This window comes from Myotis daubentonii, chromosome 16 (genome assembly GCF_963259705.1).
Source record: "Myotis daubentonii chromosome 16, mMyoDau2.1, whole genome shotgun sequence".
Lineage (NCBI taxonomy): Eukaryota > Metazoa > Chordata > Mammalia > Chiroptera > Vespertilionidae > Myotis > Myotis daubentonii.
Window position 1 is genome coordinate 24,519,902 of NC_081855.1, and position 18,159 is coordinate 24,538,060.

The 18,159-nt window shown below is 60.6% G+C and overlaps 1 protein-coding gene across 4 annotated transcripts; it reads left to right on the forward strand.

Moving 5' to 3' along the window:
- The first annotated feature begins 2,134 nt into the window (after positions 1-2,134).
- GIT1 (GIT ArfGAP 1) lies at positions 2,135-18,029 on the forward strand. Of its 4 annotated transcripts, XM_059669297.1 has the most exons (21): positions 2,135-2,453; positions 8,292-8,425; positions 8,853-8,965; positions 9,087-9,192; positions 9,934-10,151; positions 10,232-10,326; positions 10,651-10,693; positions 12,695-12,721; positions 12,909-12,957; positions 13,376-13,448; positions 14,025-14,122; positions 14,509-14,620; positions 14,754-14,887; positions 15,052-15,204; positions 15,287-15,517; positions 15,600-15,653; positions 15,843-15,929; positions 16,029-16,102; positions 16,205-16,387; positions 16,509-16,572; positions 16,695-18,029. In XM_059669297.1, the coding sequence occupies exons 1-21, from the start codon at positions 2,402-2,404 to the stop codon at positions 16,905-16,907; spliced, it is 2,313 nt and encodes a 770-aa protein (XP_059525280.1). In that variant the 5' UTR covers positions 2,135-2,401; the 3' UTR covers positions 16,908-18,029. The 4 variants fall into 4 exon arrangements, with proteins under 4 accessions (XP_059525280.1, XP_059525278.1, XP_059525277.1 ...); XM_059669295.1 differs by lacking the exon at positions 15,843-15,929 and having other exon boundaries at positions 2,181-2,453; XM_059669294.1 differs by lacking the exon at positions 12,695-12,721 and having other exon boundaries at positions 2,181-2,453.
- The last annotated feature ends 130 nt before the right edge of the window (positions 18,030-18,159 follow it).

An 18,159-nucleotide genomic window follows, 5' to 3' on the forward strand; every position in this document is an offset into this window, starting at 1 on the left:
ATCCCTAGCCCCAGGCCCAGGCTGTGGCGGGGCTGGGGGCTTCCGCAACAAAGTTTGGAGAGTGGATCGGCGCCTGGGCCACTCCCAGGTAGTCCTGGGCCAACCTGGAGATGGGGTCGGGGAACCGGGTGAATCATAAATTTTCCCCCTGAGAAATCTTTGAAGAGGGAGCGCAGCCTGGATTGGGGGGTGAGGTGGGGGGCGCTACCCCGCGGGCATCCGACTCTCTTTTTGCTAAGGCGGCCATCTACACAGACTGAGCCCAGGTCGCTTTTCCTCCAGCCTGCGCGCTCCAGCTGCCACGTGCTCGAGACGCGCCCACATAGCAAAGAAACAAAGACAGCCAACCGACAGGGCTGCCAGCAGCCGCCTCGGCCTCTAATAAATGAAATTCCATGGCCGGGGGTCGATTGGTTGAAGGGGCGGCCGTCGGTGGTGGGCTGTGTGTGCCGGTTTGGGCTGCTAGGCTGCTGCTTCCATTGCCTGGGCTGGGGTCACCAAGCCCACGGACCGACTTCTGGGTGAGGGTGCAGCACTGGACGGCAGGTGGTGTTCCATCCCCCACCTCTAACCCTCGAGGTATCCTCGCTTACAGAAACCCCACCAGCCAGCCAGCCGCTGACTATGGGGGAAAAGGAGGCCTGCAAGATTTTTTTTAAAAGGTGTGATTATAAAAATATCCCGTGGATCGCTATTTCAAACAAACTTGTCGATCTGCGCTGCAGCAAAAGGCGATGGAGGCAGCTCGGCGTGTATTTCGGGTGGTGTGACTCATGAGCTTTACTTTGTCTCCCCCAGGGAAGCAGCCTGTCCACCCACAAGTCTCTGCTGCTCTGGCGCCGCCTGGATAAAATGGACCGACTCTGTATCCCTGCCCAGGGACTCCCCCCACCCCTCACCCCTGGTTACTGAGCAGGATTCCCTGCCGCTTGGGAATTCTCCCTTAATCGTGTCACTACTGACCTGACCCCCGCGCATGGTCTTGGGCACCCTAGACCCCTCCCCACAAGCAGAATGCTCTGGCCTTTTGCTGCTGGGGGGATGGGGGCTGGATGCACGCGAGGCACACGTGTTTGGGGGAGCATGCTCAGTGCACCGGTTCACCCACGTGCAGCCTCGCCTCTGCTCCCTGTCCCCCCCGCCCCACCATGTCTCCGTGTGAAGTCCAGGAAGAAAGGCTGCCACAAAACTAAGCCCCTGTATGTTACATGCACACGCCCTGGACATACCTACACACCTCTGGTAGCCCAGAAACATTGTGATGCATACACGCCGGATGACAAGTGGATATTACAGCTCACCAGCACAGTGGTCACTCATCCGGGGCCTTTAAAAACCGCCCAGATTCTTTCCTCCTTAGAGGCAAGCCCTGAGGAAGGGTAGATGCAGTCTCCGCGGCGAGGTTAGGGCGTACCCAGCTGGACCCCTTTGGCATCTGGGCGTCCATGTTGTTGGCGGTGTGCATAGTCAGCAAGTGTGACCGCACACACACCTAGACACACAGACGTGGACACATGGGAGGCCGGGACGCACACCCCACCCCAACCAAAGATAAGCGGGCACCCCAAGCCACAGCCCCTATTACACAGTGGTTCTCAACCTTCTGGCCCTTTAAATACAGTTCCTCATGTTCTGACCCAACCATAAAATTATTTTCGTTGCTACTTCATAACTGTAATGTTGCTACTGTTATGAATCGTAATGTAAATATCTGATATGCAGGATGGTCTTAGGCGACCCCTGTGAAAGGGTCGTTCGACCGCCAAAGGGGTCGCGACCCACAGGTTGAGAACCGCTGCGACAGGAAGGCGAGCCTAGGCCTCCAGCTCCTGACTCGTGTCTCTGATTCCCAGGGGCCACTGTCCTGGGGCCCGAACTCGGGGCCAACCCCCATCTCGCCAGCGAAGGGGATGGGCTGACTCACACCGCCTCGGGGCCAGGCACACGCCCGAGGAGGGGCATCGGCCGCCGGCGAGATCGCGGCTCCGGCCCGGCGGCGTCTGCGGCCCCTTTAAGCGCCCCCGCCCCTCCCCGCCCGCGCTCGCGGCTTCCTTTCTGCGGGAGGCGCGGCCAGCGGGCGGGTCGGCGGGCCCCTCCCCCGGTGGGCCGGGCCTGCGCCGCTTCCTGCAGGAGCGGCCGGGAGCCGCGCAAGGGGCGGAGAGAGCCAGCGGCGAGCGGCGGCGGGGCGGCGCGGGGCGGAGGGCGCCCGAGGGCGAGCGGGCAGGCGGGCACGGCGGGTTCCGGGCCAGCCCCGGGGCGGTCGGTGGGCCGGGCGCGCGGACCCTAGCCGGGGCCTTGCCGGAGCCGGGCCGGGCAGCAGGGCCGCCGCCGCCGCCGCCCGGGGCCGCCGCCCGCGCCCCCCACGCTGGCCCAGCGGGCTGCGGCCGCGTCGCCGCGGAGGATGTCCCGGAAGGGGCCGCGAGCGGAGGTGTGTGCGGACTGCAGCGCCCCGGGTAAGCAGGCCTGGCGGGGGCGGGACCGCGCGCCCAGGCCGCCGGGCGGGCGCCGGGCCTGGCGGGAGCGTCGCGCGGGGCCGGAGGGCGGGGTGGGGCTGGGGGCTGCGGCCTCCCTCCGGCCTCGGCCCCCGCCCGGGCCACTGCGGAGCCTCGTCCTTGGCCGGAGGGCCGGCCGGGGGGCCCCGTTCCCTCGCGTCCGCGGGCGAGCGAGGAAGGACGTTGTCGGCGCCGCCTCCCACCCCTCAGCCGGAGGGAGGCGGGCAGCGAGTGCCCCCCGCCCCCATCTCCACATCCGAACGGAAGCGCCAGCCTCGGGTGGCCGAGGGCCGTGGCGGCGGCCGGCCAGTTTTGGGGGTGGGGGCGAACGCGGTTTGGTGCCGCCGCCGTGCCACCCCCGCGTCTTGCACCTGCTGCTCGCATGGCCGGCTGGCCTGCTGGGGTGGCGGAGGGCAAGGGGCAGAGCCGGGCAGATGGGCCGGGGGAGGGGGGCGCTTGGATCCTGTTTCCCCGGGAGCAGAGGAGGGGTGGCGGCTCCCAGGACTCCCGGCCCCTGGCTCCCCAGGCTGGGGCGCCTTGCAGGGCCTGGCGTGCGGGCCCGTGTGAGCCCGAGCATCCTCCTCGGAGGCAGCCCCCGGGCCACCTGGTGACTGGGACCGGCTGGACTCGGCGTCCCCTGTGCCGCGGGCAGGCCTGCTGGGGAAAGGGAGCTTGGCGTCGCCCCAGTTTGGGCAGATTCCCCTCCTAGCCTGGCCCCCTAGCCCCGTCTGACCAGAAGTGGGTAGGGAGTCGTGGTCCGGGGTTCTAGTTTCCCCAGGAGCCCGCTGGCCCCCTGGCCTGCCTCTTGGCTGTGTGTACCGTGGTGTTTCCCTTCTTCCCAGCTCCAGGCTGATGTGAACCCCCCGACCTGCTGAGGAAGTGAGGTGCAGTGACCCACCAGGCCGCTCCCTCCTGATGTGGGCGGACACTGCCAGCGATGGGGCTGGGCAGGTGTGGGGCGGGGAGCCCTGGCCTTGTCCATCTTCTCTTTAGAAAAGGAACGGTCTCCCTGGGCAGCCTCCGGGTCCGTGGACTCCAGGGGGACTGTGGACAGACTAGGTGTGAGAGTGTGGGGTGCTGTTTTGTGGGCCCATGACGTCCAGACATTCTTTGGACAGCCCGGGACCCCAACAGGTTGAGCCTCACAGATGCTCTGGTGGCTCCGACGGCTCCAGCCTGGAGTGTTTGGAACCGTGGGCGCCTGGCAGAGGCATGGTATTCTGTGGTTGGTTATGACCCTGAGGCCTCCCTCAGGGCATGCCACCATCCATACGCGGGAAACGGGGATCCCCGTGCCCCAGCCCTAGGGATAGAAGGGCGAAGAGGAGAGCTTGCCTTCTCTTCTGTGTGTCTGTCCCAGGTGGTTGTGCCACGCTGCTGGGTGGAAGTAGCATGCACAGCAGACACCCTTTCCGGGGAGCCTGGGTTTTAGGGTTACCTTTGTTTGCAGCTGACTCCGTGACCCCATGGCAAGACCTCCCTCACTCTGTCCCCAGTTTCCTCAACTGTAAGCCAAAGAAGCTGGAGTAGAAACGATTTTTGAGGAGTGTCCCGTCTCCACATCTGTGGTCCTGATTCTGGGTTTGAGGGATATAGAGCAGCATCAGCAGGGCAGTTGTCTTTTTTCCATTTCACTTGCCTGTTCGGCTGCGTCTCTGGATGGGCTCGGGGGAGGAACGGTGTGTCTCCGCTGTGTTTGTACTCTTACCCCGGGTCCGAGAGCCACAGGGGCATTTGTGCCCCGGGGACCTCATTTTCCCTCGATTAGGTCAGGAAGAGGCAAATGGTGAGAAGGTGAGGGGGATGAGGTGGGCCGGTGATGACAAAGTCTTAGCACCCCACCCAGCACCTCGCAAGGTGTCTGGCACAGAGCAGGCACGCCCCGCGTGTTTGGATGCTTGTCAGGACCCCTGCTGGCTCCTTGGGTCTGCCCCAGCCCCCGCTGTGTGGTGCGTGGAATGGCATTCTCAGTGTGGGAACTACTCTCAGCCCCAGCAAAAGGCTTGAGAGTAGGCAGCGGTCTGGAGCTCAGACCCAGAGCCACCCTGGTGTGTGCCTCCTGCCCAGAGTCATAGGCTTCCCTCGCTGTGACAGGAGCCCTGCAGTCCCAGCCCTAGGAGTGGGGTCGTGGCTTCTTGTAGTTGGTTAATTTGGGGGGTGGTTATGGAGGTCAAAGGTGAGATGCAGCCTGACCCCAAAGGCCCCTGTCCTCCCTCTGCTCCCAGGCCTGGGCACGCAGGGGATAAGTGTGAGTGTGTTGTGAGGCAGCTGGGCATGGCCTGGCTGCTACGGCTGCTGGTCAGGCACCATCTGTGCCCCTGCCTGCCTTGGGAGTCCAGGAGACGGGCTGGGGTCAGGGAACCTGCAAAATGTGTGTTTCCCCATCCTCCCCCTGCCACACAGTCCTGGCCCAGCTCTCAAGGGCTTGTTCCTCACCCTATGGGCCTCCATCGCAGCCTCTGGCACAGGAGCGGAGACCTACAGGCACCTTGGATGAGCGAGGCCATTTGGGAACAGCTGGGGACATTTGGGAACCTGCAGGCCCATGTGTCTCTTCATAGTATAGATTACTAGAGGCCCAGTGCACGAATTCGTGCACAGGTGGGGTCCCTCGGCCTGGCCAGCGATCGGGGTCGATCGGGGCACAGGGGGTTGGCCAGCCAGAGGGAGGGGCTGTTGGAGGTGGGCTGTGGGAGCACACTGAACACCAGGGGGCAGCTCCTGTGTTGAGCGTCTGCCCCCTGGTGTTTGGTGTGCGTCATAGCGACCAGTCAACTGGTCATTCGATCATTCGGTTGTTCGGTCTCTTAGGCTTTTATATATATAGATTGTGGGATGGGGTGAATGGTGGGCTTTCTTCCTCTTTTATTGCGATATAACATGAATGGCAAACTGCCCGCACCTTTCTGTTTAGCCTGATGCGTTTGTACGTGTGTGTATAGCTGCAGCCATCACTCCAGTCCAGAGGTAGAGCATTTCCATCACTCTGCGGGGTTTTCTTGTGCCTCCGCCCAGTCAGTGTCCCCCAAAGGTAACTGCCGTTCTGACCTCCGTTTCTGTAGATTACTCTTGCCTGCTTTCCATGTGGTGGGCTTCTCTCTTTCCAGTGAGGATCTGGTCTCTAGCTCAGGAGAGGCTACCTTATAGCAGACCTGCCGGCCCCAGAGGCCACTAGGCTTTAAGGGGTGGCCTGAATTTATCTGGGAGAAACCTCCATGGGGTTGGCACTGGATAATATTCCCTCAGGACCCCTCCTGCCACTGGCCCACATTTATCAGACCCCCACCCTGGCGGGAGGCAGGAGTCCAGAAGGAGGATTGGCAGGGACCAGGTTGGTCACCACACCCCCTGGCCCTTACATTCCCTGCCTCTCTTCTGCCCCAAGTTTGGTCCAGAGATTCTCTTTGGGACAAGAGTCCCTTTAACCTTAATCTTCAATAGGCACTGACTTTCAGGAACCCTTCCTGGCCCTTCTGCTTAGCAACTGGCCTCGGTGAGGCTTGGGTATGTCCAGTGTCCCCTGGGCATAAGGAGCAGGGAGTGGGCTTTCTCATCTGTCAGTCAGAACTGAACTGGCACCAGTGTGCCCCACACCAGGACAGTGTCCCCTGCCTGCCCTTCCTGTTTCAGGTCACTGTGGACGTGTGAGGAGGGGGGACCCCTCCCAGCCTAGGAGAGTGGCAGGCAGAGTCTTAGACCACATTCCCCAGATCCTAGAGCAGTGATGGCGAACCTTTTGAGCTCGGCGTGTCAGCATTTTGAAAAACCCTAACTTAACTCTGGTGCCGTGTCACATATAGAAATTTTTTGATATTTGCAACCATAGTAAAACAGAGACTTATATTTTTGACATTTGTTTTATATGTTTAAATGCCATTTAACAAAGAAAAATCAACCAAATAAATGAGTTCGCGTGTCACCTCTGACACGCGTGTCATAGGTTTGCCATCACTGTCCTAGTGTGTTGGTCGCTGTCATATTCAGGGACTTGCCGTGTCTGTTCTGGCCAGTCCTCCTAGGCTGGGCTTCTCTGGTAGGGCAGTCCATTTGTGATCCTGGCCTGGGCGGCTCCCCACTTACAGGAAACCCCACCATTTCAACAAGAGGAATTTAGGCTGCGTCATTTCCAGCTTCCTGCCTGGGCTGCCGGTGATGGCTGAGGGCAGCCCCCTGGCCCAGTGGTGTTGGGGAGTGGGGGAGGGATCTTTTCACACCTGGGGCGTCTCACTCCTTGGGTGAAGCCAACATACACTCAAGTGTGCCTTAGGGCCGCCCGTCTTGGCACAGATGGCGGGCTCCTTCCTCTTCGGCCCCTGGAATGAGCTCCCCAAGAAGGTGTATAGTGAGCGCCTTGTGTTTTCCTGTTGCCTTGTTTTGGGGAGGTGGGGGATCCCTGACTCAAAAAGCTGAGTCCCTCTGTCACTTCCTGTCCCCATGCTATGAGGGGCTACTTGCAGTGGGCAGAGCTCATGCTGCACCCTGACTCAGTCTCCTCGCGATTCTCCCGGGGACTTTGATGAAGTCCTTTCGGGGAAGGGTCTGAGAATCAGCTTCCGGTTGGAGAGGCTCTCGTTACCCCTGAGCACCACGGGGCGAGGCAGAGCGCCAGCCTCCCCTCCCGGGACAGGGCTTCCTGAGACGGGGGGTCTGGGCAGAGCACAGTGTCCTGGGAGAAGGCTCCCTGCCCCCACTCTTCAGTGGCACACAATGGCTGCTTTCTCCCCCGTGACCTTTCCACAGCCTGAGCTGCATGCAGCTGTCTCCTCCCCCTCTCCCAAGGGGCCTGGGATGGGTGGCATTGCCCCTGCCCTTGAGAAGGACCCTAGGAGCTCCCACCCTGTCCTGGCCCCCTTCTTGTTTCCAAAGTTCACTTCTCAAGGAGTGGAGAGAGGTTCCCAGAGCCCCCTTGTCCCCTGGGGGCTGTCCCCTGAAGGACAGAGGCACAGGGACAGCAGCGGTCTGGACATGGCACCGTCTCTGGCATCTAAGTGCCTGGGTCCGTATCCCAGCACTCCCACTCACTGGCTGTGTGACCTTGTGCAAGTGCGCTAATCTTTCTTGAGGCGCTATTTCCTCAATGGTAGCCTTTCCTACCTGGCCTGACAGTTGTGAGAGGCATCATACGTACAGCATCCAGTGGCACATAGTGGGTGCTCAGTCAGCGTTGGTTCCTCTGCTCTCCCCATCCTCCTTAAGAGGGATTCCATCAGTGATGGTGACAGGAGGCTCAGGCATGCAAAAGCCTCTGCCTGGGCAGGATAAGGGCAGAGTCAGGTGTCCCTGGGGGTTGCGATGGGTCCGGCAGGTGGGTCATTAACTCCAACAGAAGTCTGGGTGCAGGAGAGATGTGGCACTGACCCAGACACAGGAGGAGTGCGTAGGGATGAGTGGTGTGGAAACATCGGGGTTCCGTCCCCTAGGGGATCCCTGCTTCCCTGGGGAAGGGCTAGGGTAGCAATCTTGTTCCCTGGGGAAGGCTGTGGGAATGATAGTGGTAACTGCAGGACAGGAAACCATGCCCACTGAGTAGGCCCTGGGGACCACACCTTCCCAGAGGCCAACTATGTGTAGGAAAGGGCTTGGCTGTGTCAGTCGCCAGCTGCGAGCCTGTGTGGAAATCCCTCACTGCCTTAGCTCAGCTTCCTCATCAGTCGCCTGTGCCTGCTGATGTCCCAGTTTCCTAGCTCGGAGGGACCAAGTGAGTGAATGTGTGCGGATACTGAGCAGTGCTGGCCCAGAGCAGCGCTCAGGGGGTCTTGCCTGCATCTGGCTATGGCTGACCTGGCTTCCACCCCGCAGACCCTGGCTGGGCCTCCATCAGCAGGGGTGTGCTGGTGTGTGACGAGTGCTGCAGTGTGCACCGGAGCCTGGGACGCCACATTTCCATTGTCAAGCACCTTCGCCACAGCGCCTGGCCTCCCACGCTCCTGCAGGTACGGATGCCGGCCCGCCGTTCCTCCTTCCCCACAGTGTGTGCTCATCGCAGGCACACTTCCCTCAGACTAACATACACACCTGCCTGGGGAAGACCCTACCCCAACCCAAACCCATCCCCTCTTCTGAGAGAGGGGGCATCCAGGACTGGAGTCAGACAGACGGGCTCTCGTCTCTGCTCGGCCACTTACTGGCTTGGCCATGTCGCACTGAGCAGGTCGCTTAACCTCTCTCAGTCTTGGCATGCCGGTCATGTGACCTGGCGTTCTAAATAGGACCCACAACCTTGGGTGGCCTGACAGGATGGAGGTGCAGCAGTGAACAGGCACCCAGTAGGCCCTTTGGTACTTTTGCAGCCACACTGGCTGGGCCGGTACCTGGTGCCCAGCACTCAGTGGGCTCTCACTTGGCATCTCCTCCCCGCAGATGGTGCACACACTCGCCAGCAACGGGGCCAACTCCATCTGGGAGCATTCCCTGCTGGACCCCGCACAAGTGCAGAGCGGCCGGCGCAAAGCCAACCCCCAAGACAAAGTCCAGTGAGTCGGGTTGGAGGGGTGGTGGCAGGGGCTGTGTGGTCTGGGACATGGGCCTGGGAGGTGGCCTGGTAACTAGCCTCTCTCGCTCTGCTTCCCATTTCCTCCTCTGTGCCCCGTGCAGCCCCATCAAGTCAGAGTTCATCAGGGCCAAGTACCAGATGCTGGCATTTGTGCACAAGCTTCCCTGTCGGGATGACGATGGGGTCACCGCCAAAGACCTCAGCAAGGTTTGAGGGGCCCCACGATGGACGGGCGGGCCTTTCCTCACCCATAACGCCCTGAAGGCTTCTCCTTGGTCACCTCTCAGCCCTAGGCCCCAAGGGCAGCGAGGTCAGGCAAGAACAGCGGGCATGTGGAGCAACGAACTTGCTTGGTTAGGCTGCATGTGGTCCGAGCCCTCAACTCCCAGGTGGACACACAGGCTAAAATTCCCCAACTGCCCCCCAAAAGCCAGGAAAACTTGGGGTAGTTCCTTAGCCTCAAAGTCTCAGTTTTCTCATCTATAAAATGGAAAAGAACAGCATCATCTCATATATAATGTCTGTTCCAATCAGAGCACACAGCATGTGGTAGATCAGTGGTTCTCAACCTTGGCTGCACATTAGAATCACCTGGGAATCTTTTTTAAATCCTGATTTCTGGGCCTCATCCTCCGGAAATTCTGTTTCTTTGTTACTCATGTTGTGGCCCCACCCCATAACAAAGAAACAGAATTTCCGGAGGATGAGGCCCAGAAATCAGGATTTTAAAAAGATTCCCAGGTGATTCTAATGTGCAGCCAAGGTTGAGAACCACTGTGGTAGATAGTGACTGACAACAGCTACTATTAATTGGTGTTAACTCCTAGTGGGAAGCCCTCTGTCCTCCCAGACAGCCGAACTTCAGCTGGGCCCTTGGAGCTGTAGGAGTCCCAGGTGCAGCTTGGAGGAGGGGCTCACACATTTGTTGCACGCTTCCACTCCTTGCAGCAACTGCATTCAAGCGTGCGGACAGGCAACTTGGAGACATGTCTACGCCTGCTGTCCCTGGGTGCCCAGGCCAACTTCTTCCACCCAGAGAAGGGCACCACGCCCCTGCACGTGGCTGCCAAGGCCGGGCAGACGCTGCAGGCCGAGCTTCTTGTAGTGTATGGGGCTGATCCTGGCTCTCCTGACGTTAATGGCCGAACACCCATTGACTATGCCAGGTGAGGGTTGGCTGAAGGGTGGGGCTTGGGGGTGGGGGGAGGGCTGCTGCTGCAGGCTGAGCCATGCCCCCTCCCCACAGGCAGGCGGGGCACCATGAGCTGGCAGAAAGGCTAGTCGAGTGCCAGTATGAGCTCACTGACCGGTTGGCCTTCTATCTCTGTGGACGAAAGCCTGGTGAGCAGAGTGCGGGGCAGGCCTGGCTGGGCCAGGCAGGTGGGACCCAGACACACCTCAGCAGCAGGTGCCATGGTGACAAAGCCGGCTGGGGAACAGCGTTGCTAAGCAACTGGCTCCTGTGAAATTGCTGCAGGCTCTGGGCTTCAGCACACTGGGGGTGGGCATAACTTCTAGCCAGCTCCCAGGCTGCTGGCGGTGGCCTGCCCTCCTGGCTTTCCCCTGACACTTCTGGGTGCCTGTCCCTGCTCATGGCAGTGAGGTGGGCTTCTAACTGCTAAGGCCACTCAACATCAGTGACTTTGCATTTTTATTTTTGTTCAGATCACAAGAATGGGCATTATATCATCCCACAGATGGCCGATAGGTGAGTGCTCCTGTCCCAGAGGCTGTTAGAGGCCATGTTGGTGTCTGGCCCCCAGAGCCCCCACCCCTCCAGCGCCCCAGGCTTTAGGGGCCTGGAACCCCTCCACATTCCCCACCGAACTCCTCTAGGGGCTGAAAGCACAAACATTTCATAGTCTGGTCCAGGGGTGGGCAAACTTTTTGACTCGAGGGCCACAATGGGTTCTTAAACTGGACCGGAGGGCCGGAACAAAAGCATGGATGGAGTGTTTGTGTGAACTAATATAAATTCAAAGTAAACATCATTACATAAAAGGGTACGGTCTTTTTTTTTTAATTTTAGTTTTATTCATTTCAAACGGGCTGGATTCGGCCTGCGGGCCGTAGTTTGCCCACGGCTGTCTAGTCCTTACTCCCTAATTCTGGGCCCCAGGGCAGATAAGTGTCAATTTAGCACATAACCAGCATAACCTGAGCCCCCTTCTGTCAAAAACAGAGTGCTTGAGTACAAGGAGCACCGCAAGAGCAGTGGGTCACCGGGTTCTGTTCCCAGTGACACTGGCCACACTGAAATCTTAGATAAACCTCTGCTCTTCAGTGAAAAGGTGGTGGGCTCCAGGGATCTGGGTAACTGGCCAGCTCTGTGAGGTGTGTTCATAAATTGGGCAGGGGCTGGAGGGCAGGGCATGGCACAATCCAGGTGTTTCTGCCTCTGATCTGAGAGGCCCCAGGAGCCCAGGCTGGGAGGTACCACCTCTAGCTCCTTACCCAGCTTACAAGATGGATGCTGGCGCCACCTGGTGGCTGCCTCCGATGGCCGTCTTTATGCCCAGCTGTGCCTGCTGGCTTGGATCTGGAAAGCAAAGGGCGGTGTGGGCAGATGGGGATTGTCAGATCTGGCACCGTGGATTCCTGAACGCAGACTCCTCTGTTCTGAAATCCCGAGACTCCCCCTACTTCTTTGGTCTGATTCTGCCTGGTGTGTGTGCCTGCGTGGCAGGGGGGTGTTGTAAACACATATGGGCACAAACTCAATGAAATGTTAACTGAGCACCTTCGCAGTGCCAGCTGCTGTTCTTGGCACTGAGACACAGAGGTGGCTCAGACATCATCCCTGCCTTTAAGGAGCTCACAGTACAGAAAAGGAGGCAGCCTAGTCAGACAGTTGTAGTTCAGTGTGGGATGTACAGCAAGAGGGAGAGAGGCATAGACGTTAGGAAGGCTATGCCAGGAACTGCAAGCAGATGGTGAGACTACAGCATATGTGAGAGGCCGGGAATCCCAGGAGCAAGACTGGAAGAGAGACAAGTGGCCAGTCCTGTGAGTCCTGAGAAGAGCTGTGACCCTCCCGAGAGCAGAGAGGCTCCCGCATGGGGGGGGGGGGGGGGGGGGGGGTGGAGCCGGCTCTGCTGCTTCCCTGGCTGTGTGACTTCAGGCAGGCTGCTTCACCTCTCAGAGCCTCCGTTATCTTATCTGGAAATGAAGGCCCCTGCACCTGTCTTTGTGGGCTGTTGAGAGGATTAAATAAGATAATGCATGCAGAGCATTTAGCATATTTTTTAAACGAGCTTTTTGTTGAAGTATGCCATCTATACCTGTTATTACTGAGATGTTTATATGGCCAGGAATAGTGCCGCCCTGGGTGCTAGGTAGAAAAGAGTTTTGTAAGGGCAAGACTGGGAGGGGGAAGATGGACTAATAAACTATAGCAAAAGCCCAGGCAGGAGGAAATGAATGGCAGAACCTGGGAAAAGTCGGGCAAAGGCTTGCGGCTGAGGGAGGTTTCAGGTGGCTCCCAGGAGCTGACGGTGCTGGGTGAGTGGGTCACCGAGTAGGAGCGAGCCAGCCAGTCAGGAGCAGATGGGGGGGGTGGGGGGGAATGAGGTCAGTTTTGTACATTCTGAGTCTGGCGTGTGCACAGAGATGAGTCTGAGCTTGACATGGGAAGGCGTGTGCTGCCCTTCTGCTGGGTAATTGCTGCCTCTGTCCTGTTCTTCCCTCTGCTGCCTTCCTCTGGACTTAGATCTCGGCAAAAGTGCATGTCTCAGAGGTATCTGGTGTCTGCCACGGGAGCAGGCTCTGGAGGTTGGGCGGGGCGGGGTGGCTCTTGTGTGGCATCTGGGGTCTTGTCTCCCTGGGATCTCTGCATGTTTAGGGGGGTCATTGGCAAGGGTCTGGCCACATCTCATGTCTGGTCTCTCCCTTCTTCCCCGTTCTCGGCATCCCCTTGTCCATAGCCTGGACCTGTCTGAGCTGGCCAAAGCTGCCAAGAAGAAGCTGCAGGCGGTGAGTCTGCCCCATTCCTCACCGCCCCCCCCCCCCCCCCCCCGCCCCTCTAATCGCTCCCCCTTCTTCTGACCTGGTGTCCTTTTCCAAGTCTTTGACCTGCTCTCACTCCAGCCTCCCCAGTCTCCTCTTTTCTACTTCTCCACCCCTTGTCTTTGACCCTGGCTCTGCCTTAGCTCCCAGGGCCCTAGCTCCACTTCTGACCTACAGTGGCATTGGCTGGTCTAGTCTGGCCTCCCTTTCGCCCTCTCCCCCACCTTGGAGCTTGGCAGACAGAGTCTCCACTTCTGAGACTGTGGGGCTGGGTGGCATAAGGGACACAAGTGGTTTCCCACATCTTATGACACCTGGTGAGCTGGCCCTGTGGGCACCGGGGGCCAGTGGATCTGACAAAGCCTTGACCCCTCTGTGCCTCCAGCTCAGCAACCGGCTTTTTGAGGAACTTGCCATGGACGTGTATGACGAGGTGGATCGCAGAGAAAATGACGCTGGTGAGCTGGGACAGAGTAACTACCCACTAGGGAAGGTTAGGACCTGGTGTGGCTCTCGGGTACTTTGGTCGAAACTAAGAAGGGGTGCCTCGGTTGGTCTGCTCGGCAGGCCTGTGTAAGCTTCTGCCAGCTGTGAGCCCGCCTGGGCAGCTTCCCCAGCTGGGCAGAGTGTGCTGAGCTGGAGGCAGCCAGCCTGCTCCTCCTACCCCCCCTCACCCCCCCTCACCCCCCCCCCCCCCGGGGCTCATCCCTGCTCTAGCTGCCTCCCACTTTGGCTCTCGCTCCAGCCCTGCTCCGCCCCCTGCACCCCGCTCCCCCCCCCCCCCCCCATCACTCCTTCCTGGCCACAGCCAGATTCCAGCCCAAACTCAGCTGGGCCCGGCGAGAGGGAGTAGTCTTGTTCTGTGTCAGTCTCCAGCTGGCTTTGCCCAGTGCCTGTCTGAAGACCACCCGTTTTGGTCACCAAGCTCTGTGGCCCTTGGGAGGAGCTAGGAAAGCTGTGCTCAGCGCTCTCCCCCACCCCAACCCATGGGCCTGGCCACCCTGGACAATCTGCTCCCTGCTCCTCCCCCACAGTGTGGCTGGCTACCCAGAACCACAGCACCCTGGTGACAGAGCGCAGTGCTGTGCCCTTCCTGCCTGTCAACCCTGAGTACTCAGCCACGCGGAACCAGGTAAGGAGGCCTGGTGGGGGCCTGGGGCCGCTTCTGCCCTCCCGGGCTCGCCAGCTCTGTGGGCCTGCCTTCCTCACCAGCTGTTGTCTGGGCCTGGGCCCGGGCCTACTCTTCTCCACCCCTGCCCAAGGCCTCCCTTGGCCCGGCTGGCACTGCGACTTGGGCGTGGGGAAGAAGCTGTTCTTTTGAGCACTTGGTGAGCAGCTTCGGGGGTGGGTTGCAGCCTCTTCCTGTGAGCTCCCCTAGGCACCCTGAACCTGTGCCATCCCTCACCCCTGCCCTGGCCAGGAGAGCCGGCCGGGATGCTTTAGCTGTGGCTAAAGCGGGTAGCTGATGGCAGGTCGCAGCCGCCCCGTCATGCCAGCCCGGCTCTTTCTGCCTCACAGGGGCGTCAGAAGTTGGCCCGCTTTAACGCCCGAGAGTTTGCCACCTTGATCATCGACATTCTCAGCGAGGCCAAGCGGAGACAGCAGGGCAAGAGCCTGAGCAGCCCCACAGGTGGGGAGGCCGAGGGTGGAGCTGTGGGGGACGGGCACGGCTCCAGGATATTCTCTTTCATGGCTCCCTTTCGGGGGTGGCATGATAGACGGGTGGTGTGGCTGAGCCCTGAGTGACAGGCCTGTGCCCTCAGACAACCTCGAGCTGTCTGTGCGGAGCCAGAGTGACCTCGACGACCAGCACGACTACGACAGCGTGGCCTCGGACGAGGACACCGACCAGGAGCCTCTGCGCAGCGCCGGTGCCACGCGGAACAACCGTGCTCGGGTCTGAGCGCAGCCCCTCCCCGCCCCTCCCCGCGGCCTCCATCAGGGCCCAGCTCCATCCTCTTGTCGCCCAGGGCCTCGGGGACGAGTGGGCTGGTCACAGCTTGGAGAGCAGCCCTCCGACCCCGTCCCTGGCGGCTGACCGGCTTCTGTCTCACCTCGCAGAGCATGGATTCCTCAGACCTGTCTGATGGGGCCGTGACGCTGCAGGAGTACCTGGAGCTAAAGAAGGCCCTGGCTACCTCCGAGGCCAAGGTGCAGCAGCTCATGAAGGTCAACAGTAGCTTGAGTGACGAGCTCCGGAGGCTGCAGAGGGAGGTGAGGGGCGTGGGGGCTTCCGGTGGGGAGGTGGGGGTGCTGCCTGGGCCCTCTGGAGTTTCTGACACCCCTCCACTCTCAGATCCACAAGCTGCAGGCGGAGAACTTGCAGATCCGGCAGCCGCCAGGGCCGGTGCCCACGCCCCCCCTCCCCAGTGAACGGGCAGAACACTCATCCATGGGGCCCGGTGGGAGTGCCCACCGCAGAGACCGCCAGGCCTTCTCCATGTATGAACCAGGCTCGGCCCTGAAGCCCTTTGGGGGCCCCCCCGGGGACGAGCTCGCCACCCGGCTGCAGCCTTTCCACAGCACTGTGAGTTGCCGGCTCAAGGGGGTGGGGACGCAGGGCTGATCCGTCACTGGGCCCCCGTGACACCTACTGTGCTAACCCCCAGGAGCTGGAGGATGACGCCATCTATTCCGTGCACGGCCCTGCCGGCCTTTACCGGGTAAGCAGGGCCGGGGCGAGTGGGTCCGTGTCTGCAAATAGGTTCTGAGCCCCAGTGGGTGCCAGGCTTTGTGCTGGAGGCTGGGCACAGGCTGACGAGACACACACGGGTCCCGCCCTCCGTGCAGGGAAGCTGGGAGGTGGGTCACAGGGAGGAGGAGAGACTGACTCCAGCCCTCCTGGGTTTTAGATCCGGAAGGGGGTTTCAGCCTCAGCTGTGCCCTTCACTCCCCCCTCCCCACTGCTGTCGTGCTCCCAGGAAGGAAGCCGCCACACGGTAACGTCTCCTCCCTGTGCCTAAGGGACGGCTGCAGGGATGTGGGGCGGGTGGGGCTGTGAATTTCTCTCACCTACTGACCTGTCCTGCGTCCTCCAGAGCAAACTTTCCCGCCACGGCAGCGGTGCCGACAGCGACTATGAAAACACGCAAAGTGGGGACCCCCTGCTTGGGTGAGGCCCCGGCAGAGGGAGGTCAGGTGGGCCCTGGAGTGGCTGAGGGCACAGGCAAGAGGCCTCCTGGCTAGAACGTCTCTCTCTATCCCCCCGCCCCAGACTGGAAGGGAAGAGGTTTCTAGAGCTGGGCAAGGAGGAGGACTTCCACCCAGAGCTGGAGAGCCTGGATGGGGACCTGGACCCCGGGCTTCCCAGCACAGAGGACGTCATCCTGAAGACGGAGCAGGTCACCAAGAACATTCAGGAATTGTTGCGGGCTGCCCAGGAGTTCAAGCATGACAGGTATGGGGTGGGGCTCCAGCTCCTATGGCCTGTGGGTGTGCAGAGGCCAAGAGAGGGGCCAGTGTTCCAGTCCCTGGAACCCTTCCCTGAGAGCCCCCTAATGCCTACCCTCCCCCCACAGCTTTGTGCCCTGTTCAGAGAAGATCCATTTGGCTGTGACTGAGATGGCCTCTCTCTTCCCAAAGGTACAGGGCAGAGAGGAGCAGGACTGGGAGGGCCTCAGGGTGGGGCAGGTGTGGACACCCTGGGCCCTGACCAGTACTCACAGCTTGAAGCCTGAGGCCCGCTCTCTCCTCCCTCCCTCCAGAGACCAGCCCTAGAGCCCGTGCGCAGCTCCCTGCGGCTGCTCAACGCCAGCGCCTACCGGCTGCAGAGCGAGTGCCGGAAGACAGTGCCTCCGGAACCCGGAGCTCCTGTGGACTTCCAGCTGCTGACTCAGCAGGTGATCCAGTGCGCCTATGACATTGCCAAGGCTGCCAAGCAGCTGGTCACCATCACCACCCGAGAGAAGAAGCAGTGACCACTCTCCCTACACCCTCACCTACACCCTGGGACCTCACTGGCCATGGGAGATGGGCCACTCCAGACACTAATCCCCACCCCAGCCAAGTGCCCTTAGTGCTGCCACTCTCCCCTGGCAGCCAGGCACCCTGGTGCCCGCCCCCCTCCAGCCCCCAAGGATGGGGAGGTGGGGTGGCAGGAGCTCCTGTCCCCCACATTCCACTCACCTCCCCCTGTACATAGCGTCCCCTCCCCTCCTAGCCTGCAGGGGCCTGTAAGGCATCACTCCCAGCCCCTTGCCCTCCAGGGCACCCTCCGCAGGGGGTCTGGAGGGGACACTCCAAGTGGGGCGGTTCCCCTCACATGCATCCCACCCCCATGAGCCAGTTCAGCCCTGTTGTGGGCTGAGTGGGGGCACCCCCTCCTTTGTACATAATCTCTGTGGATGTCCCCATCCTGTAGCCACCAGCCCCCATGCTGCTCTCCTTCAATGCCAAACGGCCCCACCTGTGTCCCGGGGTCCCCAGCAGCAAACACTGGAAATCTTTTTCTCTTCCCCCCTTAATGTTGACGTCGTGGTAACTAAGTGTCCCTGCGTGTGAGTGTGGGGCGGCGGTGCCGTCCAGAGGCCTGGTCCGTACGGAGTTTTGTGAGGGTGAGGGGACCAGTGTGGGGGGCAGCCCCTCTCACCACCCTGGGGCCAGGGACTGCCAGAGTAACCAACTGGGGTCCTGCCCACTGCCTCCCCTCATCACTCCCACCACTCGTACCCCTTTCTCTATAAACTTAAATGAAAACCACTCCCCTGCACCTGCCCTCCCTTTCCCTGTGGAGGGGGAGTGTGCTGGCTGGGGCAGAGAACTGAGCGCCTGAGCCTGGGGCTGGCTCCCCAGGGTCCCCGACTCAGCCGAGAGGCCCCTCCCTACAACCTCTGAGAGGCTAGCACCTGTGCCTGTGGTGTCTGGGGACCTGGCCCTGGGCCGCAGCCTGGGCGGCTGGAGAGGCAGATGGCCGCGCCCACCAGCTCCTCTCCTGTCCTGCCTCTGCCCCAGGGCCAGGCTCTACCTGTATGGTGGTGGGTGGGCTGGCTGTCAAGATGTGTATCATGTACATTTGTATCAAAAATAAATAAGTGATCATGTGCTGTTTCTGATGCTGAGACTTGAGGGGAGGGGCAAACATGAAAGGGAGAAATGTCAGGTGTGAAGCAAGTGAACACAGCGCCTCCGCACTGAGGGAGCCGGGACTAAGGTGCAGTAAGTACCACCACC